The sequence below is a fragment of the Desmodus rotundus genome, chromosome 9 (genome assembly GCF_022682495.2).
Source record: "Desmodus rotundus isolate HL8 chromosome 9, HLdesRot8A.1, whole genome shotgun sequence".
NCBI lineage: Eukaryota > Metazoa > Chordata > Mammalia > Chiroptera > Phyllostomidae > Desmodus > Desmodus rotundus.
In genome coordinates this window covers 109,355,339-109,369,172 of record NC_071395.1, presented here as the reverse complement: position 1 = coordinate 109,369,172, position 13,834 = coordinate 109,355,339, and the positions used below count along the sequence as shown (strand labels likewise).

Below are 13,834 nucleotides of genomic sequence, written 5' to 3'. Positions count from 1 at the left end.
TCACAGTTTCTGGGCAAGGTCAGGGGATGGGTCTCAGTGCACTCAGCTGATTCTGCTGGCGACTCTGTGGCTTCCACCAGGTGCGTTGTGGCTGCTGGGCCACTTTACTGGTTTGGGTAAAGCCACACCTGCCTGATACCAGCACCTCTAAGAGCCTCTTTGGCCCCTTCCTCCCTGCTCCAGGCCCCTCCCTGCTGCTGCCTCTGCCCCCTCCCAGGGCAGGGCCACAGATGTGCCAGAGCTGATTGCAGGTCTGGGCTGAATCTGGGGACAATCTCGTTGGGTTGGGTCACATCATAACAGAAGAAAAAAAAAAAAAAAGCCAGGTGCTGTGTCCTAAGGCCACACTGGATTTCAAGAGATAATTTTAACGTACGGCCCTATTTCCCCCTATGGGTATAGGGAGGCAGGTTCCAATCATATCAACTTCTATGAGCCCAACTTACAGATGCAAAAACCGAGGCCCAGAAAGTTTAAGGGAATTGCCCTCAGTCACATAGCTCGTAGGTGGTGCTTCTGGGGTTAGAACCCAGGTCTGGCTGATCCCACAGCTGTGCTTATGCACTTGGTTGTAACACCCCAACAAACACACCTCCAGGTATACCGAGTATGCGCACCTGACGCCTGAGTTGAGGGCGAGGGGGCAGTTTCCTGACGCGGGAGATCCATTATGATAGCGGCGAGCCATTTCTGGAGTTGGCATGCAGGCTATTGTCCCCTTGAATGCAAGGCCTCACAGGCCAGCTGTCCCCTCCGGACTCTTCTACAGACATCTCTGCCCCTGGCCCTTCTCACCCAGCACAGCCCCCTTGCTTCCTCTTTCCTGCCTAGTGGGGACTCCAGGGTCCTCTGACACAGACATACTCAGAAATGACACTCCTTTTGCTGAATAACTAAAAGCAGGAAACACTCTATAAAAGGAAGTGAACGGGTGAGAAACTCAGAGGTCATCTAGACAAGCAGAAGGTGCTCAGGCCGAGCTCTTAGTGTCCCGCTGGGATCTGAGGGTGCTCTCTGGCCATCAGTCACAGGGCCGAGGAGCCGGGAACAGGACCATGTGGCTGCTGTCCCCCACTCTATTCCTTCTCAGCCTCCCAGGTGAGTGCCACTGGGGCCTCAGGAACTTAGAACTACAAGGGCCAGACAGCAGGCAGAGAGCACCTGTCCCAGGTACAAGGGGAGGTGTCGCGTCTGGGGAAATGAGAGGTGGCTCTGTTAATTCACTCGGCAAAAGCACATGGGGGTCCTACCTGGTGCCAGGCGTGCATCAGGCTCCAACGACGTGAAGGGAAGAGAAACGGGACCGGTCGTAAAAGAGGGCCCCGACAGCTCAGTGGGTGAGGCATACTACAGACGAACAACTCCGGTGGAGGTGTGCTTGGAGGGAGGAGCATGCACTCGCAGGCACGCCAGGATACGCAGATGCTCGTTCACACCTGCGCAGCCTCGCGCACGCGCACACACAGTCTACCTCCCGTGGACAGTGCCATGCAAACCCTTCTCCCCAGACGAACGCCGAGACCCCCGTGGTGGGCCTGTGGCTTGGGGATGGGGGAACTGCTATGGAGGCAAGACGCGGGGGGGGGGGGGGGGCGACCTCCTGCACCCTCCAACTCTGTGTTAACTTGGAAAGGGGGTGAAGCTAGTGAAGGTTGAAAGAAAAGCCACCCGCCGCGTTTTCACCTGTGGGCTTCCATTAGCCAGCACGGGGTCGCTTTTGTGAAATGAAGCGGAGAAAGGGGATGGGGTGAGGTCAGAAAGAATGACCCAACTTCCGGTAGGGCGCTCTCTTCTCTGCTCCCTTACGTGAGCCCCCAACAACCCTGAGGGGAAGGTTGGGGACTGGCTTAGAGTAGGTGCTCCGAAGTGTTTGCAAGTGGAAAGACAGCCTCTCTTTCTCCCAATGGGGAGAGGGAGGCGATATCCCAGGCACAGACCTGGACCCCAGAAATGACTGCCGAGCTCGGGCTGGTGTGACTGCTGGCTGCACCCGGCGCCAGCAAGACACCTTGCAAGACGCCTTGCAACACGCGCGCAGATAAGACGAGCTCCAACCCCGCTGCACAGCCCACGCCCCAGTGCGTCTCCTCTGAGCTCTCCCTGTGGCTGCCTGTGCCTCCTTTTCTGTGTATTTGTCAGCTGCTGTCTCACAGACACAGCTCAACCATTTCTCTGTTTGGGGGCAAGGATTTCGTCCCAGTGGCAACTCTTCCTGAACGATCTGACCGAAGAGGAAGTTTACATCTCAGATCCATGGAAACAAAAAACTGAAATTCAAACAGCCTGATGCTTTTGAAACCCGTCAGCCCTGCTCCCCAGAGCTCCACTCCTCGCTGACTGCTGCTCTCCCGTCCTTTCTACCTCTCTTCTTCCTCCGAACAAACCCGCCCGTTCCCGAGGACCTAATTAACCGCTCCACCCACCGTAGTCTGTGTTTATAAAAACCTCCCACGTATTTTTTAAACTTGAGCCCAAGCCCGTTGGGAGCGATTTACTGGGGGGTTCAGTTGGCAAAGCTGGGAGGGATGAGTGTTCTGTTGGGAAGCGGCGGCATCGCTTTCCTGCTGCGCGTGACCCAACCCTGCTGTCCCTGCGGCTGTGCTAGTTTCTCCGGAGGAAGAGAACGACCGGATCTACTTGCATTTGGTTCTATTTCGCATCAGCTGCTATCCCCTGATTGACTCCCAGTTTTTATTTTTTTCAAAATTACCTTTATGGTTGTATCAGTTCATGATATTGTAAACATTTTCACAGAATAGAAACGTACTAACCACTGCTTAAAGTTGAGAACACATATTTTGTCTTTTTTTTTCAGATTTTTTTTCCTACTCCTGAGCTATGGAAAAAACTCCCCCCAGAAATGGAATCATACACACTGTGTGTTAAGCAAATTTTCGACCTAGTAATAATTTACCTGGGACATCTTTCCCATTATATTCTGTGATTTGTCTTTTTAACCACGTCACTGACGGACCCAAATCATTTAGCCAATCCGTGGTTCACGGCATTTGTGTGCCTCCAGCCTTTACTCTCGTTAGCACTGGAGTGAGCCTCCTTCTACTTGTCGTCCAGTGGTGTGGAAATCCGAGTTAGTCCTAGAATCAAAAATGATGTCCGATATCTGGCCAAGAACAGTCATACCTACCAGGATGCAGGCGCTGTGCCAGACATGGCGGGTGAGGGTGGGAAGAGAGCTCTTCGGGCCAGAGCCTCCCAGCAGAGGAGCAGAGAGAGACCGCTAAGGATGATAACACCCCACGTGGCGATCAGGTGGCCATAAAGGGCCGTAGGGGCCAGCAGATCTGTAGGGAAGGGGAGTGAAACTTTGCAAAGCAGGCCGGGCCTTGCGGGGGTCATCAAGGGAGACAGTAGGTGGCAGGGATCAGAGAAGAGGTTTCCGGGGAAAGAAGGATGTGAGCAATGACACAGACGCCTCAGAGTCAGGGGAAGTGGAGAGTGGGTGGGGGTCACGGGGTAGAGTGGGAGGCAGGAAGGGGCCGGAGCGGTGCTGGACAGAGAACGTGGGTCCGGATGGCAGAAAGCTGCATGCCAGACTCAAGCATTTCAAGTCGTCCTGAGGCAGTGGGCGGGGCATGGCTGGCTGCAGGAGAGGCCCTGAAAGATTTAGAAGTTTAAAAATGTATTTATTTTTTAAAAATTCAGTGTTTAGAAACAATGTGATTTCTCACTTACAGTTGCCATGCAATATTACGTTAGTTTCAGGGGTACCACGTAGTGATCAGACATGTATAGGCCTTATGCAGTGATCACCCCATAAATCCAGCACCTATCTGACACGCGCACAGGTATTACCGTGTTGCAGACCACGTTCTCCGAGCTGTAGTTTGTGACTGCCACGCCTGTTTGGTAACTGCCCATTGGTACTTCTTAATACCTTCCCCTTCCACCCATCCCCCCCCCTTCTTATCTGGCAACCATCTACTTGCTCACCCTGAGCCTGTTTCTGTCTTGTTTGCTTGTTTACTTTGTTGTTTAGGTTCCACATCTAGGTGAGATCATACGGCATTTGTCCTTGTCTGCCGCATCTCACTCAGCATGATACCCTCCAGGCCCATCCATGTCATCGCACATGGTGAGATTTCGTCCTTTTTTTATGGCTGACTTACATTCCACCGTATGTAGGGAGCGCATCTTTATGCCCATTTGTCTACTGGTGGACACTTAGGCTGCTTCCTGAAAGATTTTGAAGTGCTCACGGCAATTGCAGGTGAGGACTAGGTAGGGACAATTTCAGGACATAGCTCCGGCAGCCCTACACAGGGGAGGTTGGGGGATGGAGCTGCAGGAGGGGGAGAGCCTCTCCAGGTGTCATGGCCATGACCCATGCACCAGATGAGCACCTGACCTGTGGACAGCCTATTGCTGATGGAGCGACCCCTGGGTGTCTAGGGTTCGACACAGTCCAGGCTATAACAACGTGTAAGGTGCAACGCGGCACTGCCATTTTACACACAAAGAAGCAAGACTCATCCAGGGTTTCCCAACATGTTCGTGGCAGACGCGTCTCTCTGTGTCCAAAGGTCCTTCTCTTTCTGCTCTGCCGTGCCGTCCGCATGGGCTGCAACCGCAGAGAAGGAAAGAAGAAGATCACTCTGAGAAGCACTTTTGGGGTAGACGTGGCTACACCAGTCACCAGGCAGTCGTGGAGGGAGGAGGAGGGCCGGGCTCGAGGAAGACGCCAGGTTTCCTAGGGAGGTGTGTTGGTGCAGTTGTTGGTTCAAGAGCGTGAGGTCAGTTCTGCAGATTGAATACTTCGTTATAAATTTATTATCTTAGTTCAGAAGCCCACCATGGTCCGAGTAGCTTCGAATCAAGGTGTAGGCAGGTTCCATTCCTTCTAGAGGCTCTGAAGAGGGATGTTTCCTCACCTTTCCCAGCCTCTAGAGGCTGCCCGCATCCTTGGTTCAAGACCCCTGGCCCCCTCTCCACAGCCCTCTCTCATTCTGACATCACCCTGGTGATGGCACTATGGCACTGGGCCCACCTGGATAATCCAGATGATGTCCCTTAATTTAATCACACCTGCAAAGGCCCTTTTGCCATATAAGATGACATATCCACAGATTTGGAAGATTAGGACGTCAACATTTTGGGGGAGGATTATTCTGCCTACCACACATGCAAACCTCCAAGTTTACTGAAAGAGCTTCAGGCTGAAGGTCTGAGGTGTGAGGAGGCAGCACCTTCCTGGGGCTACACAGAGATATCCTGCTCTCTGGCCCCCAGCCTGGCCCCGAGACTCGGGGGCTATGAGCAGGTCAAGAGAGACTTCTGCTGTGCTTCTCTGAGCTTATTCGTTTCCATGGAACCAAGGCACCAGTGGCCATTGCCAAGGATGGAGAGTGCACCTGACCACAGTCAGTTTAACTGGAGTCACCTGACCGACAGGACAGTGGAACGCCCGTGCAGCTTACACGCCGGTCTAACCTATCCCCCTTCCATCAGGCCATTGCTAGTCTGTCCATGTGGACCTTCTCCCAGAGGAGGGATCACGAGTGTATTAGAAAATGGTAGGTTGGAGCTAATCTGGGCTGCAAATAACAGATTTGGGATTTATCCGCACGAGGACAAACACCGAAACCACGGACCCAGAGGATCACTCCGCGGGGACGGACTAGAACGAGGCGAGATGAAGGCTGGAGAGAGAGCACTGGGTTCCCGCCCCCCACCCGTCCCTGGGGTGTGCTGGAGCAGCTCACACTGGGTCACAAGGACAACTCTCTGTCCAGTGACATCACGCCGGCCGCCTGCAATCAGCCACTGTGGGAAGTGCAAGGAGGCCGGGGACCCTGGCCCAGTGGACATTAGGCTGGAGCCACCTGAGCCCAGGGTCCTCCCAGGCCAGGCCTGGCTCAGTGGAGCAGGGTCTGTATCTCGGGATTCTGTTTTCCAGGCTGTTTTTCCATCCAAGGCCCAGAGTCCGTGAGCGGCTGGGAGCGGGGCTCGCTGATGGTGCAGTGTCGCTACAGGCCAGGATGGGAGACCTACAAGAAGTACTGGTGTCGAGGAGCACAGTGGCTTTATTGTCAGGTCCTCGTTGAGACCAAGGGATTACAGGAAGTGAAGAAGGACAGGGTGTCCATCAGGGACAATCGGAGAGACCACTCAATCATGGTGACCATGCAGGACCTCAGGAGAGACGACAATGACACGTACTGGTGTGGGATTAAGAAGCCTAGAGCTGACCCTGGAACACCTGTTCGGGTGATGGTTGTCCCAGGTAAGGACTTCCTCTTCTCCCCTCTGCAGCCCTGCTGCTCAGGACTGGAAGAGGGGGGGCCCTGCCACCCTGCTTCCTGGCTGAGGTCCTGAGAACCACTGAGAGAGGGCCCGAGAGACAGGCAGGCAGATGCGGGGTGTGGGGTGGAAAAGGGAGAGACACTGAGGCCCAGCGGCCCGCGCACTGCTGTTAGGGCCGCAGCCCCAGAGAGCTGGGGGCTGCCGAGGGTGGAGTGGAGTTCAGAGAGGACCAGCCAAGCAAAACGTCCCCAGGGCCACCCAGTAGGGGAAGCCAAGATCTGTGGGGACACAGATGGGATTGATGAAAACAGGTGGGCAGGGACCCAGACCGGCTGAAAGTGTGCCCCATGTGGAGCTTTAGGGAGAAAGGCGAACAGAGGTCTTGGGGCGGGAGCTGGGAGGCACCAGCCTAGGTAAGGTGATCAGCGGCCTCCTGAGGAGCCGTGGTGACTGCAGTCACCTGGAGCTCAGCCCGGAGCTCCCAGAATGACCAGAGGTGGGGCTTGGTGGTGCAGAGCACCAGACCTGGGACTCAGATACAAGGGGCATCGTGGGTGCTTGGTGCCGGGCTGGTCTCGGGAACCCATGACCAAGCTTGCCATAAACTGTCTCACAGTTTCCCATAAAGATGTTCCATTCCTTGGGGTCGCTGTTCACTCACTGCTAAACCAGAGTGTGCCCTGTTATCCACCAGCCTTCGGGGCTCCTCCCCCTCACCACCCCAGTAACGAGAGGCCCCCTTTCCAGAACTGTCTGTCCCTGAGCCCTGTCTGAACAAAAGACCAGGGGTTTCCCCCCAAACCAACAGTCCCACTCAGAGGAGGAAGTGGGGAGGTTATATAAAGATTTCTCTCTCTCCTCAGGATAAACTCAAGTGCCTACTCCCATTTAATTTGTATTTCTTCTTGCCACACCTGAAAATGATGGGGACAATAATCATGTTTGAGATTCGGATGACCTGATAGAAAGGGGAGAAGCCCAAGGGACGTCTCCAAAGGAACCAAGCTTCCCAATCCAGGGCAAGGGGGGGTGGGGGTCTCATGGTGGGTGGGGGCTGGCAGGGCAGGGGCGGCAGCGTGTGTCACGCACCAGCTCCTAGTCTGTGCCAAGAACCTGTGGCCGACTTTGCCTGTGCCTCTGCTCCCCCCAGAGAACGTGGTATCCAGGAACACCTTGAACAACCACGCAGAGGTGTCATTCGGCTCCCACATCCGGTGAGTAGCTTCGGTCCTTTCTCCTGTCCTTACCTGGGGCCTCTCCCATGGGGCGGCCGAGCCCAGGGACCCAATGTGGTCACCTGTCACAGGCAGTGTCAAGGCCCAGAGCCCTGGCCCATCTCACTCCTCACCTGCCCTGCCCTCACCAGTGCACCGCTCCGAGGAACACCAAGCGCTGCTCTGTGGCATTATCCCCCGCTCAGTGGCCTGGTGGGTGCCAAGGGGGGGTAAGACACAGACCCCCACAACACAAGGCGTCAGGTGCCACAGAGCAGGAGAGTGACTCAGCGGAGCAGCGAGGACACAGGCCAGCAGCCTGTCCTGGGTGACAGTAGCACTGCTCCTGAGCTGCAGTGCCCGTTGGGCACAGGAGCCCTGGAAGGAGCTGGGCCCTGTCCTAAGCAAAACCAAGGAGCTGAGGTGACCTCGGAGGAGCTGTCAGGGTTGAGCCCTTGAGGAAACTCACATGGGGCAGGGTGGGGTGGGTGCTGGGAATGACAGGCCCTGGAGGGGCCCAGGTCCCTGACCCCTCTGTCCACTCTGTCCCTCCGACAGGAACCACTACATGCTCCTGGTGTTCGTGAAGGTGCCCATCTTACTGCTCTTGGTCGGTGCTGTCCTCTGGCTGAAGGAGCCTCGGAGCGCCCCCGAGGAGCAGAGGGAAGAGCCCATCTACTCGAACTTGTCCTTGTCCTGTGACCTGACCACAGACAGCCCCTTAGACAGACGGGTGAAAAAACCCTTTTGAGCCTGGACCCTATTCCCAGGAGAGACAATGGATTGGGGAAGGAACCCTTCGGACACCCCTGGGTCCCCTGGGGGCTGGCCGCCTCCCTGCCTGCTCTGCACAGCTCAGGGACACAGCTCGGCTGTTCCTGAAGCGTTGCCATTGCCAGCAGGGCCAGCACCTTGCTCCACTTCCTCAGGGAGAAAACAGCCCGTCCCACCCCCAGGGGTCGGGTCACTAGCTGCTGGGGTGGAGCCCAAGTTCGGACAGCTGTGTCCTCACTGCTGGAGGAGCCCGGGCACAGAGCTAGGGACCAAAACACAGGGAGAAGCAGCAGGAATGGGAGAGGCAGAGGGACAGAGATGGAGCCCTGGCTGGTCCCTGGTTCCTGTCATTCCTGAGACCAAACAAAGGGTGTTCCCTTTGTGCCTGATACGCCTGAACTTCTGATAAATGTATTAAGTTTTTAAATTTATTATTATTATTTTTCGCTAACCAAGCTGGGGTTTGATGGCTCTTGCCCAGGAGGACACACACCGAAGAGGGCGATTCTGCAAGTTCCTAGTTCTGGGGCCTGAGAGCATGGACAGCCCTCTGCCCAGCGGGGCACCGCTCTGAGTACCCGTCTCCGAGGAGGGATGGGGAGCCTCGCTGGGCCCAGCTGCAGGGCTGGCCTTCTGCCTCCCCCGCCTCCTCTTCCTCCTGCATCCTGGCTCCCCAGCCCCCTGCACCCCCACACCTCAGGGCGGGGGCACCTCCTGGGGCCCCAGCTCAGCATGACTGCTCAGGTCTCCCGTGGGGCAGCTGGGCCTCAGACACTACCTGAGGGCCAGGAGGGAGTCGTAAAACCTGAGGAAATGATGTTGTCTCTTTTAGTACTGTTTAAATAAGGCTAATTCAGCCCTGTCTGGTGTGGCTCAGTGGGTTGGGCATCATCCTACAAAGTAAAAGGTCGCCGGTTCGATTCCCAGTCAGGGCACATGCCTGGGTTGGGGGCCAGGTCCCCAGCTGGGGGCGTATGAGAGGCAACCACACATTGATGTTTCCCTCTCTTTCTCCCTCCTTTCCCCTCTCTCTAAAAATCTGTTTAAAAAACAAGGTTAATTAAAACTGTTCGAGGGAGCCTGGCTGGTGCAATTCACTTGGTTGGAGTGCACCAAAAGGCTGTGGGTTTGTACCTTGTTCAGGGCACATACCTAGGCTGCAGGTTCCACCCCCAGGTGGGACACCTACAGGAGGCACCGGAGGGTGAGGATTTAAAAAAGAAAACTGTCTGGGGGGAAATAATGTTGCCTGTCTTAAATGGTGTCATCAAAATAATCTTAGTAATGAAAACTCTCTTGGGAAACAGTGCTGCCCCATTCAAGCGCCTCACCCACAGAAACAACACCCTTGGCCTCGCCACCCTGTTGGGGAGCTGGCCCACAGTCCAGGGCCCCAGAGGCCCCCTCGGTGGATTGTTTGCTGGATCCCACCTCCCGAAGATCCAGCCAGACTCAGGGTGACCCAGCAGCTCCACCACGGAAGGCAAAGCCAGCATCCAGCTTGTCCCCAGCTGGCTCACGTGGGTGAGGGGCCAACCTAGTGCCCACGCTCCTCCCACAGTTTCTTACTGTGGACATGCAATGAGCTCCCCGATGTCTTTGGAGATACTATGGTTGAGTTGTTACTGTTACAATGTCTCCCAAGAGAATCCACTGGAGTGGACATCTGTTGTCTCTCTGTCCTGAACACCCTCCCACCCCCACTCCCACTTCTGGCAACTGCCCCTTGGGTTCCAATGAAACTGTCAAGCAAAGCTTGCCCAACATGCCCACTGGCTGGGGAAGGGGAAAGATAGACATTGAATAAGTTAGAGCTGGAAGAGCGCTTTCTAGCAAATGTGCCTCCGTTAGGAGCCTGGCACAGGAGCCCACATGCCCATCAGCAGCTGTGGGCAAGGACAGTCCTCATGTGCTGGACTCAGCGTGCCTTGCACCCAGGCATCAGGAGATGGAGGTCAAGAAGTGGATCGAGCTGGTGCACATCTTTCTCAGAGGGAAGCGAGACTTCTGCTTCCCATGAGTTCCTCCTCCTCCTCACCAGCCTTCACTTCTGAGCAGCTACGTGACCACACAGGAAGTTTACCGAGGGCAGGGAGAAGCTGGTCAGAGCAGGGCCAGTGAGAAGGGCCCCCTTGCCAGGACCTGGGGCATTGGCTCTTTCTTCTCGAGGCTGGATACATCCTGAATGGCCTTCTCTCAATAAATGAGGCTGAAGGGAAGAGTTTCCAGCACGTCCCTCACCTATTCTCTGAAGCTTCTCTCTCTGTGCCTCGCTTATCTGCCTGGCCTCGATCCTCGGGGCTGGGCCTGCTTATGTCCTTACTGTGGACCCCTGTCTCCTGGGAGTTGGGGAGCCAAGTCTCCACCCAGACCGAGGGTCCCTCTGAGCACCAGCTGCCATCCCCTTGCTGGAAGGGCACCATCTGTGGCCCTGCGCCCTCTCCATCCCAGCTCCTCATCTGCGGGTCACCTTTCCTCCAGCCTTTTCTGAGCTTAGGACCCTGGCGTCCATAGCCAGGTCCCTGCCTACCTCCTGCCACCCCCCAACCAGGCTCATGAATGAATGCTGTGTCATCAGCACAGCGCCACGTCCGGGGCCAGCTCAGCACAGCCAGGACAGGCGGTGTCCTGGGTTCAGAGGTCAGCGTCAGTCCCCAGCAGGTGACGAGCTGTCCAGTGGGGAGCCCCAAGGATGACCTTTTGGGGAGTTAGGACCGAGGTTGCTGTTCCCATGGAAAACATGAGATTGGGACCATGTCAGATCCCTATCCATTCATTCATTCATTCATTCATTTGTTCGTTCATTCATTCAACAAATGTGAGTAGTGAAGCACGCACCAGGTGCAGGCACTGTCTCTGGCGCACACTGACTACTCAGTGAATGAGAGAGCCTCTTGCTGTTTCCTGCTATTAATGCAGCTTGAAAGGCAAGAGCCGGCTCTCATTTCAGCTGCCCTCCTTCCATCTCTGCAGCGGAAGGTTGCAGCTGAGGAGGGGGCTCACAGGCTCCCCTGGGGGGGCCCCCCTGGGGAGATGACTTAGAAAGCACAGTTGGGATTGAAGCAAGCACGAGACCCCACCACACACCCGCCAGAATGGCTCAAGGGCAAACCTGAACATCCTCTGTGACGCAGAGATGACCACGGAAGCTGCCTCACGGAGTGGTCAGGGGTTAAAGAAGACCCGCCGGCTCCCTCGCAGTCCTCCGTGCTCGGTGGGGTCCATGAAGCCGGCACCACAGGGGCTGTGTGAGGTCTTCCAGGGGTGGGATGGGAGAGAGGGGGTCCCCAAGTTCCAGGCAGTGGGAGAGTTCCCTCAGGACGTCAGCTTCTGGCAGAGACACAAATTAACGTAAAATTACCTGAAGGCAGACCACACAGGATCTAGGGCCATTAATAACACAGACTCAGAAGATGCCTGTCTGGTTTGGCTGGCAAAACAAAAATCACATGGAAAAAATATGCTGATGAGCTCAGTTGGTCCCCAAGACGAGGCTGAGCTCAAGGCTAGCTCCCTACCTAGTTTATACCTTGGTTCTGAGACATAAGCCACTTTCTCTTTAAGAGTTGGATGGGTGGGTGAGGACTAAGCTGAAATCAAAGAGGAGCTTCTAGATCTCTCAGGTGGAAGTGCTCAGTGGTGACGGCCCAGGATGAGCTACCTGGGTCCCCATGCAGAGCTGGAAACGGAGTTTCCTGAGACCTGGCTCCACGCCCGGCACTAGGAATGGGACGAGAAAGGCAGCCTCTACGGCCAATCCTCACTTCCCACCATCAACCGCGAGTGCAGAAGAATGAAGCGCACAGCTGATCACATGCTTCCGATCAGTGAATTCCATCTTAGTACAAATTATGGCTCAGTGGAGTTGGCCGTTACAGGCATCAGGTGCAGAGCCTCGCAGGGAAGAAGAGCTGCTGGGCCCATTTAATTCCGAGTCAGTAGAATCCTGCCCTGCACCCCCCCCTACCAAGTGTGACAACCAGAGAAACGTCTCCCAACATTGCCAAGTGTCCCCTGGGGGCAAGATCACCCTGGTGGGGAGCCACTGGATTAGACACACAGTAGGTCCGCTGCCCTGTCTTCCACGTGGCCTGACCTCCCTTCCACGGCTCCATCTGCTTCTGGGGAATCTGTCCTGATCACGACGCCTGTTGCAGTCTCCGGCCTGCTGTTCGGCAAACCACGGTGTTTTTAATTTCAGTTGTTTCATTTGCCGTCTCAAGATGCTCCACAGGGCCCTTTTTCACACCTGCCCGGCCGAGTTTGAACAGTCTCCGCATGCTTCGCCATACTTTCAATGCCCGCTGACGTTTCTTTAAGCCTAGGAGACATCCTTTTACATTCTTCAGATCATCTTGACGTCAGAAATCTTTGGAGACTGAAATCTATCGTTCGGTTCTGCTCACTCCCCCTCACGGTGACTCCCGTCTTCCGTACTTGGAAACCCCGGGCTGGGAGCTCGAGGTCAGCTCGGTTTGATCTGCGGGTTGAGGCTGTGTCCCTCTAGAAGGCATTTGTGTTTGCTTCTGCTGGTCACCAAGGGGTGACAGTCACCCGGCAGCATTGCAATCTCATTTTCCCTGCTCAGGGTTTCCCTAACTCTGTGGAAATCTGAATCCCAGGCCCATACTTAACAATTCTCAAAGGATACTATATATTAATGTGATGATTGTTAATAACTTTTTCCACCTGAAACTGCGATGGAGACAGGTGTTTTAGATAATTTTTTAAAATTCTATTGCATTTTTTTCCATGACCATTTAGCCTCCCCACGCCCTCTTCCGCTTCCACCTACCCCCTCCCTCCCTCGGAGATGGGTTTCCACTGTTGCTTGTGAACTATTTCCCTTTGCTCACAGGCAGGTGATTCCCAGTCTCCCGTTGTGCCGAGGACGGAGACCCTTTTAGAACCCCGATCTAAAGTGATGTTTCAGGCGCCGCTGCTCTTGCTCAGCCTCTGAGTCTGTTGTCCCCCCAGTTCTGCAGTGCATCCCAGAGCTCTGGCCTCCCTGTGGCGGCCTTGGCTCCGGAGTAGCTACATCCTCCTCTCTGGTTTCGCCGTTATCTCATTTGGGCTTTTAGTCGGTCGGTTTGGTCCTTGGGATGCCCCTGGGTTGGCTGATGCAAGTTCCTTCCTGCCTTTGCGTCATGGTCTCGGCCTGGTCTTCAGCCTGTGGCTGCCCCTGCCCCAGCGAGTACGGAGCAAACAGTGATCTTTCCCTGACTCAGGACTTCTGAGAAAAACAGTTGGGCCGCCTCTCCTGAGAAACTGCCCAGAGCCTCAGCTACCAGGTCTCCCCTGGTGTCTCATGGCTGGCTCCGACTCAGGTGTGGGGCAGAAGACATTGGGTAGAGAGTGACCAGGACTCTACTACAGAAGCCTCCCTAAAGTCCCCTCTGGTCTCTGGCTCACGTCACATCTTCCTGGGTCCCTCGCCTTGGTCTACGCGAACACATAAGTTCCTTCCTCTCAGACCCACCTCTCAAGACCTGGGTGCTCTGTACCTGCAGCCCTGGAGCTTGACCCTTTCCTCCCCTCCTCAGCTTCCCAGGCCAGAATCCGCCAGGGCAATAGCAGCTTCCTTT

General features: G+C 55.4%; 1 protein-coding gene across 1 annotated transcript; it reads left to right on the top strand.

Moving 5' to 3' along the window:
* The first annotated feature begins 967 nt into the window (after nucleotides 1–967).
* On the top strand, nucleotides 968–9,007 carry LOC112298894 (CMRF35-like molecule 7). The gene is made up of 4 exons (XM_024554008.3): nucleotides 968–1,098; nucleotides 5,915–6,241; nucleotides 7,412–7,475; nucleotides 8,034–9,007. The coding sequence occupies exons 1-4, from the start codon at nucleotides 1,056–1,058 to the stop codon at nucleotides 8,224–8,226; spliced, it is 627 nt and encodes a 208-aa protein (XP_024409776.2). The 5' UTR covers nucleotides 968–1,055; the 3' UTR covers nucleotides 8,227–9,007.
* Nucleotides 9,008–13,834: the final 4,827 nt, after the last annotated feature.